Source organism: Fusarium mangiferae, assembly GCF_900044065.1.
Source record: "Fusarium mangiferae strain MRC7560 genome assembly, contig: FMAN_scaffold001, whole genome shotgun sequence".
Classification (NCBI taxonomy): Eukaryota; Fungi; Ascomycota; class Sordariomycetes; order Hypocreales; family Nectriaceae; genus Fusarium; species Fusarium mangiferae.
The window spans coordinates 1,777,975-1,793,288 of record NW_024573921.1 but is presented as its reverse complement, the minus strand read 5'-3'; the positions used below and the strand labels follow the sequence as shown (position 1 = coordinate 1,793,288).

Here is a 15,314-nt window from a genome sequence, read left to right as displayed (position 1 = left end):
CGGCAGTACGGAGGAGTCACGTAACCTCATTCCCACTAGTAGCCGCCACTGTAGCTCGTGGCTTATAGTCCATCATATGATAGTATCCATGATTGGCGATACGCATAGTATCACCGCCAAGGCTGTCAACCCCCAAGCTACATCTGATTCTAGGCCATGGTCTCGATGTCAAACCAACGCCCTGAGAGTAAAGTGGCACTAGCCCAACCTGGGGGCTTTACTGTTAAGGTCGCTTTGGTCTAACTAGTGCAACTAAATCCATCAAGATTCGAAGGATTGGTGCACTAGTCTGCGATACAGCAGGTATATAAAGACCTGATGGCCAATTGTGACACGATGGTGATTCTCGGCTACTCACTGTTCTGGACCTGACCATTTCACTTGTATATCATGCCCGTACTGAAGACTCAGTCCGAATTTGGACATGCTCCTCCTCCTCAAACTCCCTACAGTGTTATCACTAATCTTCCAGGATGGGACGTGGCGAGGGCCATTCGAGAAGGCGATCCTGCTCCTCTGAAGAAGCTGGTTCACATATATCCCCGCTTCATGCCCACGCACTATTCTGCTCAAGTAAGTCCACATAGATTTGAGAATAAATAATGTACTGATGACGCTCGCTGGCCTTAGCTTGGGCATGAGATTGCAAAACGTCTTGGCCATACAGACAAGGCTGCATTGGTTTATCTTAACCCTGCGGTATGGCCATATACTCTTCATCATATCACCCACGAAAACCGCGGAGACAAACGCTTGACAGCCCAAGACGCCACTCTCAAATGCGTCGATATAGCAGGCCATAGAGTATATGTTGTTCTCGTTAGTCCAACGGCGATACCTGCTGTGATGCTCACTTGGCAGAATCCAGGACTCGGAATCTCTATTCGTGGAGCTGAGGATCTTCTCAAAGGCCTAGACACTATCAAGGAAGTCCCCTATGAGGCTGAAAAGGGCCCTATCCCATCTCCGACTTGGACCCCCGAGAGCGAAGCCCATGGTGACCTCCGGACCAGGATCGTCGACCTTCTCCATCGTGCGCCGGTTGATGCAGACAAGGTCAAGTGTACACCAAGCGATGTGTTTCTGTACCCGACGGGCATGGCTGCTATCTTCCACTCCAGCTCTCTGTTGACAAAGCACCGACCCGGCACTATTGTCGTGCTGGGCATCATCTTCCACAATACATACCACCATCTTATAGAAGAATGCCCGCAAGGATTGAAGCACTTTGGAAAGGTTGATGAACAAGGTCTTTTGGCCTTTGAAGATTGGCTGAAGCATGAGAAGCAAGAGGGAAGACCTGTTAGCCATGCATTTGTGGAGGTTCCTGGGAATCCAACCTTGGAAACTGTCGATACGAATCGTTTGAAGGAACTAGTAAGCAGATCTCATATTGCCCTGTCCTAACTTAATGCTGACATTCCAATAGTCTGAAGAGTATGGATTCTTTCTCATCATCGACGACACAATCAGTGGTTTCGCCAACGTTGACGTCTTATCCAGCTCAGACATCCTCCTTTCGTCTCTCACCAAGTCCTTCAGTGGCTATGCCAATGTCATGGGCGGTTCCATCGTCCTAAATCCCACTTCTCCCCATTATCATAATCTTCGGACCCTTTTCAAAGAGTCTCATCATAACGAGCTCTTTGCTTCCGATGCTCAAGTCTTGCTCTCCAATTCAAGGGACCTCCTTGAGCGTACCAAGATTCTGAACCGGAACGCTCTCGCCATGGCCAACTTTCTCAACAGTGCCAGGTCGGCTCCAGACTCTCCTGTGGCCAATGTGCAATATCCCAAGCAACTCAGCAGCAAGTCAAACTACGATGCAATTCTAAGGCGAGCAACACCAGAACTGCCAGAGCCTGGATACGGCTGCCTCCTGACTGTTGAATTCTCAACTGTTGAAGCTGCGACAGCCTTCTACGACAGGACAGGCTTCTATCCGAGCCCTCACCTTGGCGGACATGTCACAATCATGTTTGCGTACAACATGGTCGTCTTTGGTAAGAAACCAGACGAGAAGGCGTATATGCATCAACTAGGAGTCAGGGAAGCAAGTGTGCGTATCTCGGCTGGTCTAGAAAATGAACAAGACTTGATCGACACTCTGACAGATGCTCTGGAAGTTGCTACTGAAGTCAACAAAGGGCTCGGACAGGACATTAACACCCCGGCACACGTTCCAAGGCTGGTAGAATGATCATAGCATTAATCAAATCAAGCATGCCCACCTCTATCTATCACCCACAAATATGCCCAACGCCTGACCCAGCCAGGAGATTCATCATCGTACAACCTTTGATCCCAGTAAACCTCATCAACTCATCTACATGGTATATCATTCAACGTCGAGTGAGCCCGTACTCATCATTTTTATGCAACAGAGGTCACCCTGCGGATGGTCCTTCTCGCTCCTTCGCCTGTGATCATGATGGCGCTCTCCGCCTCAAGAGCCCTCATCACGTCGTTGAATTCGGACTGTTCGACAGGAATGCTGGCGCCCTCACTGAGTCGGCGAGCAACATCACCCCAACGCACGGTGTTGCCCCCAGCTGTCATGTCGTCCAAGAGGCGTAGGAGAGCGGTGCGTAGCTCATCGCGACGCTTGCGATCAGCAGCACTTGTTCCCTCAGTGAGGAGACTCATGTCAATACGTCCCTGAGCATCTGTGGCCGCGGTCTTGAGGGCGCTCTGAATGAGACGATTGGCCTCGACAACATCGTCACGTGTGACAGTCTCAGAAAGGCGCATCTTGGCATGAGCTTCCGAGAGACGGATCATACTCTCAAGCTGACGGGTAGTGGCAGTGATACGCTTATCAGCCGCGCGGACATCTTGTCCAAGGGAGCGCATGGCAACATAGCAGTCGACCAGCTCCTGAGCCGCTTCTTGTGAGATGGTAGGTTGAATCTTGGACCTCGCATAGGAGATATAGAGAGTGAGGAACTCGACTGGCAGAATATCATTGTTGTTGGGAGCGGATTGGGGCTTGTCCTCAAGGTAAAGCGACAAAAGATGCTTGGCTAAGCGTCGATCGTTCTTCTCATCGGCATTGTCCAGGATGAGGTACACGAGATCAAATCGCGAGAGGAGGGTAGGAGGGAGGTCAATATTCTGAGGAACAGGAAGATCGGGGTTGTAGCGACTGCCGATAGGGTTTGCGGATGCGAGGATACTGGTTCGCGCATTGAGAGTGGTGATAATACCAGCTTTGGCGACTGAGACGGTCTGCTGCTCCATCACTTCATGGAGTACGGAGCGCGTAGCATCTGACATCTTATCAAACTCGTCGATACAGCAGACACCTCCGTCTGATAGGACCAGGGCTCCAGACTCAAGGACAAGCTGTCTCGTCTCTGGATCGCGAGTGACGTACGCAGTTAAACCGACGGCTGAGGATCCCTTGCCACTCGTGTAAACACCACGGGGCGCAATCTTGTGAACGTACGAAAGCATCTGCGACTTAGCTGTCGACGGGTCACCACAGAGGAGGACATTGATGTCACCTCGATATTTGGGACTGCCACCCTTTTGAAACGTCTTGTTGGTGCCCCCAAAGAGTTGCAGCAGGATGCCCTTCTTGACGTCGTCCATTTCGTAGATCGAGGGAGCTAGGGAACGAGCAAGAAGCTCGTAGATATCGTCACGGGCGGCTGTCTCCCGGATCTTCTCCTCGTCCTCAATCGTGATCTTTCGTGTCTCTTCGATGCCATTCTCTCCAGCTTCAGCTTCCTCCTCACCAGCGACACCGAGCGTAGAAGGGTCAGCGCCCATGCGCTTCTTATCGACCTTTTGAATGTGGAGAACGTCAACATATGTCTTGTGCACACTCTTGAGGGCACGCTGGCGGGGGTTGACACGAACAGAGCTGACACGGAAGATACCTGTCAACTCGACACGGTCACCAGCCTTGCAAAAATCGACCAGCTCGTTGTAAACGCAGACCGACACTGAATGAGGCGTCTGACCAGCAGGCACAGCATCAGGTGTCTCCTGAAGCTTAATGACCTGCTTGTCCTCGAAGGAACATCTGTTGTGCACGATCAACATGGAGTTCTTGGACTTGCAAATCTCACGAGGACACTCGGTGGGCTCGCGAATTTTACCACGATCCAGGCCAACATTGACAGAGTGGTTGCAAACATTGCAACGGAAGAATGCATCTTTCATATCAGGAATAACGGGGGTTGTTCGGATAACGAGACCCTTGATGCTGATCAAGCGGTCCATATCTGGTCCATGTTAGTCGAAGGAAGCGATAATTACAGGAGAATATAACTTACCAGAGGGATTCAGATCTCTCAGGTTGGTGGTCTTGTCCAGACCAAATGGTCGAACGACGTAAATGGACGAAGCTACTTGATCCTCCAGCGAAGCCTGCTGTTGTTGATCTGGCTGTGTCCGGGGTGTGGGCGCCTCTTCGGGTCTATCTGAGCTGGGAAAGACAGGTTCTGAGCTCTGGGTGCTCTGTTGGGAGGCTTGATGGCCAGCGCTGCTCTGCGATTGACGGTTTCTCAAAGTCTCGGCCCGTGCAATCTCGACCATCATGTCATGAACGGACTGATCCATGACTGGCACGATTTCCTGGGGGTAGGCTTGAATTTGATGCCATAGCTTTCGGGTCGGTGGATATAGATTCAGGTCGGAGATATCAAGATAGAGTCGTGTCGTTCCCAAGAGCAACATGTTCTCCAGAGCCTCCCAATACGGCTTTGACTCTGCATCAGGAGCGTTCTGAACGTCTTCATCTGACGCACCATCGCGGTACATCCGATACTTCTGTGTGAAGTTGCGAAGGAATTCCTTGAACGATGCGAAGGTATCGTCGATGGAGACAGTCGTGCCCCAAATAAGACTTTGTCCTTGTCCACCAAGAACATCAGCCTCTGAGGTGTTGGGGTCCCTGTTCGCGAAAGAAGCGGCATCGGATCCATCAGCGGGGCCCTCCCGAAGTACACGGCCAGCATCATCGAGAATCACTCGCCGAGAAGCACGGGGCGTTCGAGTCGCATCGGAGTTGATATCGCCTCTTCGGTGGGGTGCTGGCGTGCCGAGTTGAGAACCCAAGAACAAGCCGCTGCTCTCACTTCGAAGCTCAGATTGTTGCCGAAGTGATCTGCCGGGGCTGGAGCTAGGATCATAGCGGATAGGTGAAGATCCTATGGTGGTCAATTAAGTGAAGATGAGGTTGATTGAGCCAGTTCTCTTACCTCCGTGATGGGCCGGCGTGGTTGGGGTTGCTCGAGGTGTTCTTTCAGGATCCAGGTCGCTTTGAGTATGGACATCGCTCTGACTGTTCGTCATATGCCTAAATGGCGAAGACACATCTCCGGGGAGATTATTCTGATTGCTTGGTCCTGGTGACGAAGACTCGTAGTGGAAGGGGCTCGAAGGGGCATCGAGCTGAGAGTTTCCTCGACGGGGCGTCTCTGAGTTGCCAGCAGCACGACGAGGAGTCGCTGAACTGCGTGTCGGCCTTTTCGTAGGTGACGACATTTTCGTTTTGGGTTATCTGTATGTTTATGCCACAGAAGTTGGAGAAGGCGACTTGGCTTGACCCTTGTCTTTTGCAACTGTTGATGTTGGGAAATTGGTGGTGAAGATGAGGGGCCGCGCAGGGATTGGCTGGGCGACGGTTCGCGTCTCCTTTTGCAGACGCGTAAAGTGCTTGACGCGAGGGGCTCATACAGGGAGCTTTTGATAAGATAAGAGGGTCAGCCATGCGGAGCGGTCAAACGTTGGTCCCGGGTATCCCTAACTGTGGCATTGTTGTCATCTGGAGGGGCCACCATTGAAGGAGAGCACTTACAAGCCAACAAACACTACAACATATTGCAATCATGGCACCTGGGATGTCGCTCTTCTCGGTTCAGGCCATCCTGATCCTCAGCACTGAAGATGGCTCTCGGATATTCGCAAAGTACTTCCAGCCACCTCATTCAGCACCTAATGGTACATTCATCCTCCCCTGAGCTTCCCAGCTTCCCTCGCTATGCTTCCAGTGAGCGCAACGACAGCTGACAACTGTTTACCAACAGCTCCCACAAGCTCCTCAGCCAACCCCTACTCCGACGTGAAGTCGCAAAAGGCTTTTGAGAAGGGTCTTATCGACAAGACTGCCAAGCAGAACGGCGATATCATTCTTTACGATAACCGAATTGTGCTGTACAAGATGGAGTCAGATGTCATGATGTATGTTGTTGGCAGTGTCGACGAGAACGAGATTCTGCTCTACAACACCATTCTCGCTCTGCGGGACTCTCTCCACATCCTCTTCAAGTCAGTTCCTTTCCTTTCGAGCCCGCGCAAACCATTGAAGGACCGCTAACACAGTACTATAGGCAATCCGTTGACAAGAGGACAATCGTCGAGAACTACGACCTTGTTTCGCTAGCTATTGATGAGATTGTCGACGACGGCATCATTCTTGAGACTGATCCCACTATCATCACCCAGCGCGTTAGTCGAGCACCAACTCAAGACATGCCCGTTGGCCGCATCGATCTTAGCGAACAGGGCGTCAACAACTTGGCGCAGCTAGGAAAGTCGAAACTGGCGGACTGGCTCCGCCAGGGTCTGTAGAGATGGGAGCAGGTTGATGTGTGGAGAGTTGGGAGTTTTGTCGTTATTCAGCGCCGCATGCAAACCCAAAATCAAAAGAGGAAGACGACCCGCCAGTAGTCTGGTCTGGTCTGGTTTGGCTGACACAGGGTTAAGAAACGGAGGGGCTTTTATACAGGTGTGCTGGTGTTCTAATTGATATGATCGTTCATGCTCTAGTCTCTGAAGCCGCTTTGCGGAGCCGATTCATGACCGCCGCTGCGATATCGCTTCTATCGTCTATACCATCAACAAAAATGGTGTCGGCGCCTCGTCGATCAAACTCCCGGAGCGCTGCAAAAAGACCTCTCGCAATTCCTTCAGTGCCTCTGCCCAGATCGATATCCAAGATCTTTCCTATTGGCTGCCCCTTTTCATCCAACAGATCGCCCTCGTATACTTGGAATGGCGAGTCATCCTCATCGGCTCCTTGTACGTCGGTGAGATGCTGAAAGCTGGCGCACCGCAGACCAGCCCCTGACTTCCATCGCTGGGTGCGAATAACCCCGACAACCCTGCCCTTCCGCTCATCGTTGCTAGCATGGCCATTGACTGTCTCATTGGCCGCCTTCAAGTCGAAAGAAGCTATTCCATTGACCCCTTCTGCGAAACTCGACTCATAAAGCACTACTGTTGCCTTTGGACTGTAGTGCTTGTACTTCATCCCTGGAGCACGAGGTGCAGCTTTTCCCTCTTCGCTCTTGTCTTTATAAGCTATTGATACATTCTCCCAACCGGGGCAGCTTCGTAGCTCATCTATTCCGATACCTCCCGGACGAAGGACGACGGGGGGGTCACACAGTCCATCCACAACAGTACTCTCCACGCCCACTTGGCAGTGTCCACCGTCCAAAATGAGCTCGATCTTTCCGTTGAGGTCGTCCATCACATGCTGTGCCGCTGTGGGTGAAGGTTTGGTGGAAGCGTTTGCTGACGGTGCCGCCAGGGGTACACCAGCTAACTTGATAAGAGACAAGGCGAGGGTTGAAGATGGCATTCGCACGCCAAAGGTCTTGAGACCTGCAGTCACCTCAGGCGCTAGTTTCGACGGTGCCGGGTTAGGGAGAAGAATGGTCAGAGGTCCCGGCCAGAAACGCTCTATCAAAGCCCTGTATCGTTGGGGTATAGGATCAGTTTCTTCAGTCTGACCGATATACTGTCGCAGCATTTCCAGGTCGCAAACATGTGAAATGAGAGGGTTGTCTGAAGGTCGTCCCTTTGCCGAATAGATTCCTTTAACTGAGGGAGTCCGAGTAGCATCTGCACCAAGACCATATACAGTCTCTGTCGGGAATGCGACAGGCGTGTCCTTGGTCCGTAGCAGGTGAGCAGCATCTTGCAGGGCCTCAAGAGCGAGGTTATTTTCACATTGAACTTCCCAGTGATTCAACCTTGCGAGACCATCGCCAGGTCGAAACTGGCCTAGGGAGCCCTTGCTCGGGACTTTGACTATCCTTGTCTCCATGGTGGGCGCAGCCTGAGAGCCAAATGTTTGTGATGTTAGTGGTTTTCTCAATATCGGAGAGGGGTAGGTGGTTTTTTGTAAATTTCGCTTTGGAAAGTAGAAAATGGTGTTTCCCGAGAGTATATGTGTTAGCAAATATCTTGGGAAATCATGATATTGAGGTCTGTGGCTCGGGGTTTGTGATAGTTGGGCGACAGAAAATTTCATCACGCTGGGCCTCATGCTCACTCATCATGACGAGCTAAAATGGAGCCTCTGGCCAGACTTTTGATGGTTGAGAGTGACTCAGAGCTCAAGGCAATGCCCAATCGAAAACTGCCCAGCTGGACTTGGGTACTAATAAGTTCGGCGAGTGCCTGAGGTCTGGTGGCACTAACCTTTATTCAGTGGCACGTTGGGGGAAATGCCACTGAAAGTTCAGACCCGTACCTACTAACCTTAGGGATACGTAGGTAGTCCTAACGCGAAGAATATCAGGAGACCAGGAAGGCATGTATGAACCCCCCTAATGATTGTCTAAAGAACGCAGTTTGCTGCAAGGTTTGACACCAATAGTCGCATTTTGTTCTGTTTGGCTAATCCTGGTGCTCTTGATTGATCCAAGTTAAGGTAGCTTCAATTACAGTCCGTCAGATTCTAAATGATTAAGGTAGAGAGAAGTTAGCATCAATGGCTATCAATGTCTCACCAACCATAAACTACGAAATATTCTTGCCTCGACTCTACTCGTACATCTCTTTAGACTCTTTTTTCTAATAATCAACGCCGTCTCTTTATGTCCTTGAATATCTTTAACTGCCAAATCATCCTCTAACCAAACTTCTCGCCCGCCTCCTCTCCTCCTCAGTCAAAACCCACTCGATGGCATCGTCTTCTCCATCTTGGGCCATAACCTCATCCCACTCGTCATCTTCCATGTTGGCTACCATAAGTATCTGCAGGACCTTGGCGAAGATCTCTCTCACGGCGTAGTCCCCACGAGATACGACATCTACTAACGCGATAAAATCACGCTCCAGTCTGATTGCACCAAGAGCATTTGTGCGGCCCACATAACCCATGATCTTCTTCTCCCATATCTTGGAGAGGTAGCGTGCCGTGGTGTCAAGGAGAGTGGTGTATGTCCCAGGTGTCATCAAACGTGCAATTGGCTTCATGAGTTGATCCCAACCATGCTCAAACAGTCGGGGTACTTGTTCCAGAAGTTCATCCTCGTCTTCGTCGTTCTGCTGCGCTATATCTGCAATGTCATCCTCCGACAATGTGTAGTCCGCATCACGGAATGTATCTGTCAGGACCGGCCTTAAACGGAGCTTGACAACCTGGTTGAAGAGTACCTGGATTCCCTCGTTGAGCAGCTCGGTCGTTTTTCCAATGAACGAAGTCTGAAGAGTGTGTAGCGCGTTTGCAACAAATACAACATCTCGCTCAAATGGGAACGAATCCTTGAGGGGCCCGTTTTGGGCATTGCCGTTGGGCAGATGACTCGATTCCCCTATTCGTCCCGTGATAATTCGGGTCAAATACTCGTTGGCCATGTCCAGACTGTTGATAAGAACGATGAACTGGATGATCTTGTCCTCAGGTGGGAATCCTCCCTGGACGACCGGTCTAGGATACGATTCATCTCTCATCTTGCGCTGGATCATACCAACAAAGTCGGAGCCAAGCACTCGGCCAACTGTCGGGACGACAGACGCAATGACATCTCTTTGTGACGTTGAAATAGATTTCTGAATGACCGCATTCACAATGTACATGACATCGTCCACTGCTAATATAATGTACGGGGCGTTGCCCTCGATCTGCCTGCTCAAGCTTAATGACAGACCGCTAGGATATTCATCCAGCTGGAACGCCTTTTCGACAGAACGGCGGAAGAAGAAAGTGGTCATGACGTTGTAAGGGGATGTGAGCTTGGTAGATACTTTTCGGTACAGATTTGACTTGACCAGTACGTCTGGTATGACAAGAGGTGCCTCATCTGGTGTGTCGGGGTTCTGTGACGTATAAGTTTCAGTTTATCTCGGAGATTGAATAGCCAAGCATACCTTGCACTTGCCGGCGAGGAATCGAGTGTACAATGACCAGCGTCCAAGCATCACCGCAATCTCACTCAGGAGGCCGTCAACTTCTCTCATATTGACACCCTCATCCTCACTTTCTCGGGGATTGTTGCCTACCCCTATGGCTGGCGAGTTCACCCTCGGTGTGCCACCGCGAGGGGGCTGTGGTAAAAAGCTCTGGACTAGAAACGAGAATGGGTAGCTTCTGACGTCGGTGAGTTTCCTATCAATTCCTCTTTCGTCGCTCCAGGTGTCGACAATGATACCACCCTGGACATCCGCTTCCATCTGCAAACGTTCAATAACACGAACCATTTTTCCAGAGCCATAATGACGCTCCACAAGCCCGCCGTGGCCTTCGACAATCTGGGCGATGTGCTCGAACAACTTCGTCAAGGCGTTAGCATAAAAGAAGCCTTCCCTACGCTGTCCGTTCATGGCGTCTTTGAGTGTCGCTCGAGCGGTTCCAGCGACTCCCTGGCACACATATCTTCCGTAGACATCCAATCCGACCTCAGCTCTTCCTATCAGGGGAAAGAGCTTGAAAAATCTAGTGACTTTCGTGCCATCACTCTCCTCTGCCGCCTTTTCAAACTCTCTCAAGAAGAGGCCGCATAAACTCTCCTTGGCTTCTTCCAATGTCACCCATGGCGGGTCGGGGACTTCGACGCTGGGTACTATGCCAACAGCGAACGAACCCTTTGTGATCTCTTCTGGTACCTTGCTTGCTCTCGATATGTATCCAGCAGCAGCCTCCCAGTCTTGGGGTGCTCCCATGGAACCCACCACACCATTGACACATGCCTTGAGCTCCGCGACCTGCTCCACCACACCCAGCGTTTCTTCAACTCTGCTCTTTTCGAGATCCAGCTCTTTGACTCTGTCACTCAGTCGACCAGCCGTATCTGCTGCCGTTGCTAGCATGTCATTCCCAATTGAACGTGCGGCGATGACCTGCGCTCCAAGTCCAGCCCGCAGCAGATCCAGCCGCCCAAGGTCGCGGGATAGATCAGCCTGTGAAGCCACGAGAGCATCGAGGCGGGACGTTATAGAAGCCTCGTGGGCATGCAGGGAGGCGAGCGCTTCACGAATCTCGGACTCGGTGTTGGCATTGTCAAGGGACGAAGTAGAGACAGCGACCGGTGTTTCGACGACAGGGTGCTCGCTGTTGGAGATGCCGTTTTGAAGGCTTGACATTGTCATTAAGATATTCTGTTCCGGCGGCGCATTTCTGCCTTCTGCTTCTTTTTCTCTACGTTCACGGCGAATGAAGAAGAGACGTGTGGCTTCCAGCGCAAAGGGACTTGTCGCACATGGAGTTGCCTTGTTGGTGCCACGCAGCCTCTCTCACAGGGAGAGCTCCCCCCGCAATTTTGGACCTGTATGCCTACCCTGTACCCCGCGATAGAATGGCTTGTTCATGGCCAACAACCTTCTGCTGGAAAAAAGGATACGGCAAAGAAGTATTGACAGGATAGTTTGATCGAATTTAGATCAATACAGGTTTGTTTCCGAGCCTGTATATTATACAGCCTCGACACATTCGCTATGCAATACTTTGTACAATGTTTATATCTTTATACTACAATATGTCCCTTTTAAATGAGCCCCTCAACCCTCTGAACAAGAAATGGTACCTCCTATTACACCGCCTGGCTATAACCGTTTCCAAAACGCCTTTTCTTATACTTGAGATACTTTCGCAGCTCGTCCGCCCAAAATACCGTGCTACACAACAGAACGAGTCGTATGAGGTCAAAAAACCCAAGAGCTTCCGTCTGGAAAGTCTCTTGGAGCCAGGGAAAATAGATGACAAGCAACTGTCCAGCAATGCTGAGAGAGACAGCCCAGTTGAACAAGTTGTTAGAGAAGAGTCCAACTTCGCCCTGAAGCACCGACTTAGACTCCGACCGGCAGCTCAGGGCATTGAACATGTCAAAGAAGACGAAGCAGGTGAATGTCATCGTCGTGTCACGTCGGGTTACCTGTGCATCAGCCATCATCTCACGACGGTAGATGAGCATTGTTCCAATGGTAATAATGGCCGCCGATGTGAGAACGCGTGTGATGAGCGACTTGGTAAGCACTGGATCTCCTCGTCGTCGTGGGGGCTTGGTCATGACATCAGGGTCTACCCTTTCAACACCCAGAGACTGAGCTGGAGGACCATCCATGATAATGTCTATAGTATGACGGTTAGCTTGGGTGAGACTGCACATCAGCTGTTGCTCTTACTAATCCAAAGAATCTGCATGGCGTTCAAAGGGGATTTGAAGCCAAAACAGGTGCAAATGAAAACAAGTGCCAAACTGGCAGCACTTGTGCTGAGTTGGAAGGTCAGGAAGTTCTGGATGTTGTTGAAGATACCCTTGCCCTCTTCGATGGCTCTGAGGATCGTAGAAAAGTCATCGTCCGTCAAGATCATGTCTGCTGCCTCCTTCGCAACATCAGTTCCATGGCGGCCCATGGAAATACCAATGTCTGCCTTCTTCAAAGCTGGCGCGTCGTTGACGCCATCACCAGTCATGGCGACAATATCGCCTCTTGACTGGAGGGCTCGAATGATCTTCAGCTTGTGGTCTGGGTTCGTTCGTGCAAATATGGTCGTGTGTTGCATGGCCTGTGCCAGATCTTCCTCCGACATCCTGTCAACCTCGTCGCCGCGTAGTACAGGCCTTACAGTGTTCTGGCCGCCTGCATGTCCACTAGGAACCGCAATGTTCATGCCCAGTTGCTTTCCTATCGCAAGCGCTGTCGTCTCTGCATCGCCGGTAATCATGATGATCTTGACCCCACCTCGCATCAAGCGCCTGATTGAACGTCCAACCCCGGGTCGCGGAGGATCACGCATACCAACAAGACCCGCAAAGGTGAGATTTCTGTAAATGTCTTCTGGGCTGTGAGAAGATGGACTCTCGCTTCGGTCAAAACCAGAGGTGCTGCGTGCTGCGGATTTGCTTCTCAATGGGCGCGTGACGGAACCGCTGGCAAATGCCAATACCCGTAGACCTTGGACAGCCATGGCTTCGGCGGCTTGAAGGGCCTCCTGACGACGTGCAGAGTCGAGTACAATTTCCCTTCCATCCTTTTCGAGATAAGTGTCACAGGCTGCGAGAACCTTTTCGATAGAGCCCTTCATGTAAGCAAATTCCTTGTCACCCTTTGTTTCGGATCCAATTGTGACACCCATCCACTTTCGTTCAGAGCTGAAAGGTGTCTCGCTCACTCGAGGGCCGATAGATTCTCTAACATCGTGTTCCTTGAAGCGATCAAGGAGGTCCAGCATGGCAACATCAGTAGGTTGTCCAACCCAGCGGGTATATGTGGAAACCTGACCACGTCCTACGGTCGACGAAAGTACAGCTGTTGCGGCTTGTCCATGCTCTGTATACTTTTGCGCAAGCCGTGCATCATTCGCAATGTTGCCTATACGAAGCACTCGAAGGGTGGCCTGGTTAAGGTCTGGATTCGTTTCAACATCATCGTGATCAGACTCCACCGGGACGGGTTCTTGAGCTCCAAAATACCACATTCGAGTAGTTGTCATGTGATTCGTAGTAAGGGTACCTTGAATGCTCCTGTTAGCTCATTTCCGCGCGTGACGCCCAATTTCATACCTGTTTTATCAGTACAAACTACATTCACGGAGCCCAAAGTCTCGACCTTGGGCATCCTTCGGACGATCGCATTATGCCTAGCCATGCGATGAACACCCAGAGCCAACGTGACAGTGACAATAATAGGCAGACCTTCAGGGATGGCGGCAACGGCAAGTGATATCGAAATAGTAAAGATCTCAAGAAGTTTCTTTCCCTGGAGCCAACCGACAACTGAGATGAGGCCAATTACCACAAATGAGGCTTTACTGAGCTGCGAGCCAAGGTCGTCCATGGATAACTGAAGCGGTGATCTTGGACTCTCGGTGCCAGAAACGCTAACAGCAATGGTTCCAAAGTGTGTATGGCCTCCAGTCGCAAAGACAATACCCTGACCATGGCCCGACTTCACCAATGTTCCCATGTATGCGATATTATGAATACCGTCTCCGTGAGAATCTCCATGCTCAGAGGGGGCAAGAGAGTTGGGCCGAGGCAATTGTGACTTGTCAAGACCATATGAGCCGAATCCACGGCTACGTGCCTCAGCCGTCACCCTCACAGGCTCCGTCTCTCCAGTGAGGTTTGATGCATCAATCGTCAAGTCTGCGGCTTTGGTAACACGGATGTCGGCAGGAATGCGATCACCGGTGGTAAACAGGACGAGATCGCCAGGAACCAGCTGAGAAGCCATGACCTTGGAAGAGGTCGCATCCAGAATATCGCTGACTGGAGTGACAGAGCCCGGGGTCAAGGCTGAATCGGCATCATCTGTACGCGGTGGCCAGGTGGTAGTCTTCCCCAACGACGACGTCTTGCTCTGACCACGGACCAGATGGGCATGATTCGGCACGAGGTGGTTAAGAGCCTCGATAGACTTCTCAGAACGATACTCTTGTATGAACCCGACGGACACGACAATTGTCACAGCGACTGTGATGCTGATGGCGTCATCCATGTTTCCCAAGAGGAGCGATGTACCGGCCGAAACTAGAAGCAGCAGAATAAGGGGCTCCTGGAATTGTTTAACGAATCGTAGCCATAATGGCTCTGGGTCCTCGTGAGGAATTTCATTCGGACCATATTCGCCGAGTCTAGTCAGAGCTTCGGTTGGAGAAAGGCCTAGGGTGAGTGATGTCCGTAAATTCGCTGCGGCTTCGCTCGGGGTCATATAGGAGAAATGATCGGCAACGTTCTGGTGGAGTTGTTAGTTTGGGTCCATGGAAATCGAGTATGTCACAGAGGCTGCGCATGTTGAGACTAACCCGTGCATCAGAAGACGTGGTCCGGACGTGACGACCTGGGCGCTGTGGACGATCGCCATCCTTGGAATCAATGCCATCTGCAGCATGCCCGGTGATGGAAGGGATGTTGGATGTCGGTAGCAAGGTGTCATTTCCCGGACCGTCGCGGCCGCCCCATGGCAATTGCATATCGACAGAAGGGCGCGCAAGCGGTTGTATTACAATTGTAGAGCAAAATCCGTCGAATGCATGGGTGTTTGACTTAGTTCGAGATCAGATGCGCAGAGTCATGAGGAGGAGAAAAACGCCCGTGGATGTTGAATAGCACGAAAAGGGAATGTCA

At 51.2% G+C, this 15,314-nt stretch overlaps 6 protein-coding genes across 6 annotated transcripts; 2 read left to right on the top strand and 4 right to left on the bottom strand.

Annotated features, from left to right (window-relative positions):
* Positions 1–390: 390 nt before the first annotated feature.
* Positions 391–2,200, top strand: FMAN_01078 (uncharacterized protein; the record flags this gene model as incomplete). The annotated part of the gene is made up of 3 exons (XM_041830708.1): positions 391–573; positions 631–1,377; positions 1,430–2,200. 3 exons carry the CDS (start codon positions 391–393, stop codon positions 2,198–2,200), a joined length of 1,701 nt encoding a protein of 566 aa, XP_041676413.1.
* A 173-nt stretch (positions 2,201–2,373) lies between these two features.
* FMAN_01077 (putative replication licensing factor MCM4) lies at positions 2,374–5,496 on the bottom strand (the record flags this gene model as incomplete). Its single annotated transcript, XM_041830697.1, has 3 exons — positions 2,374–4,232; positions 4,284–5,159; positions 5,211–5,496. The coding sequence occupies 3 exons, from the start codon at positions 5,494–5,496 to the stop codon at positions 2,374–2,376; spliced, it is 3,021 nt and encodes a 1,006-aa protein (XP_041676412.1).
* Positions 5,497–5,840: 344 nt separating this feature from the next.
* FMAN_01076 (uncharacterized protein) lies at positions 5,841–6,582 on the top strand (the record flags this gene model as incomplete). The annotated part of the gene is made up of 3 exons (XM_041830686.1): positions 5,841–5,952; positions 6,039–6,279; positions 6,342–6,582. 3 exons carry the CDS (start codon positions 5,841–5,843, stop codon positions 6,580–6,582), a joined length of 594 nt encoding a protein of 197 aa, XP_041676411.1.
* Positions 6,583–6,769: 187 nt separating this feature from the next.
* On the bottom strand, positions 6,770–8,065 carry FMAN_01075 (uncharacterized protein; the record flags this gene model as incomplete). Its single annotated transcript, XM_041830675.1, has 1 exon — positions 6,770–8,065. The coding sequence occupies one exon, from the start codon at positions 8,063–8,065 to the stop codon at positions 6,770–6,772; it is 1,296 nt and encodes a 431-aa protein (XP_041676410.1).
* Positions 8,066–8,868: 803 nt separating this feature from the next.
* FMAN_01074 (uncharacterized protein) lies at positions 8,869–11,328 on the bottom strand (the record flags this gene model as incomplete). The annotated part of the gene is made up of 2 exons (XM_041830664.1): positions 8,869–10,065; positions 10,117–11,328. 2 exons carry the CDS (start codon positions 11,326–11,328, stop codon positions 8,869–8,871), a joined length of 2,409 nt encoding a protein of 802 aa, XP_041676409.1.
* Positions 11,329–11,774: 446 nt separating this feature from the next.
* Positions 11,775–15,160, bottom strand: FMAN_01073 (putative calcium P-type ATPase; the record flags this gene model as incomplete). Its single annotated transcript, XM_041830653.1, has 4 exons — positions 11,775–12,313; positions 12,367–13,698; positions 13,749–14,922; positions 14,993–15,160. 4 exons carry the CDS (start codon positions 15,158–15,160, stop codon positions 11,775–11,777), a joined length of 3,213 nt encoding a protein of 1,070 aa, XP_041676408.1.
* Positions 15,161–15,314: the final 154 nt, after the last annotated feature.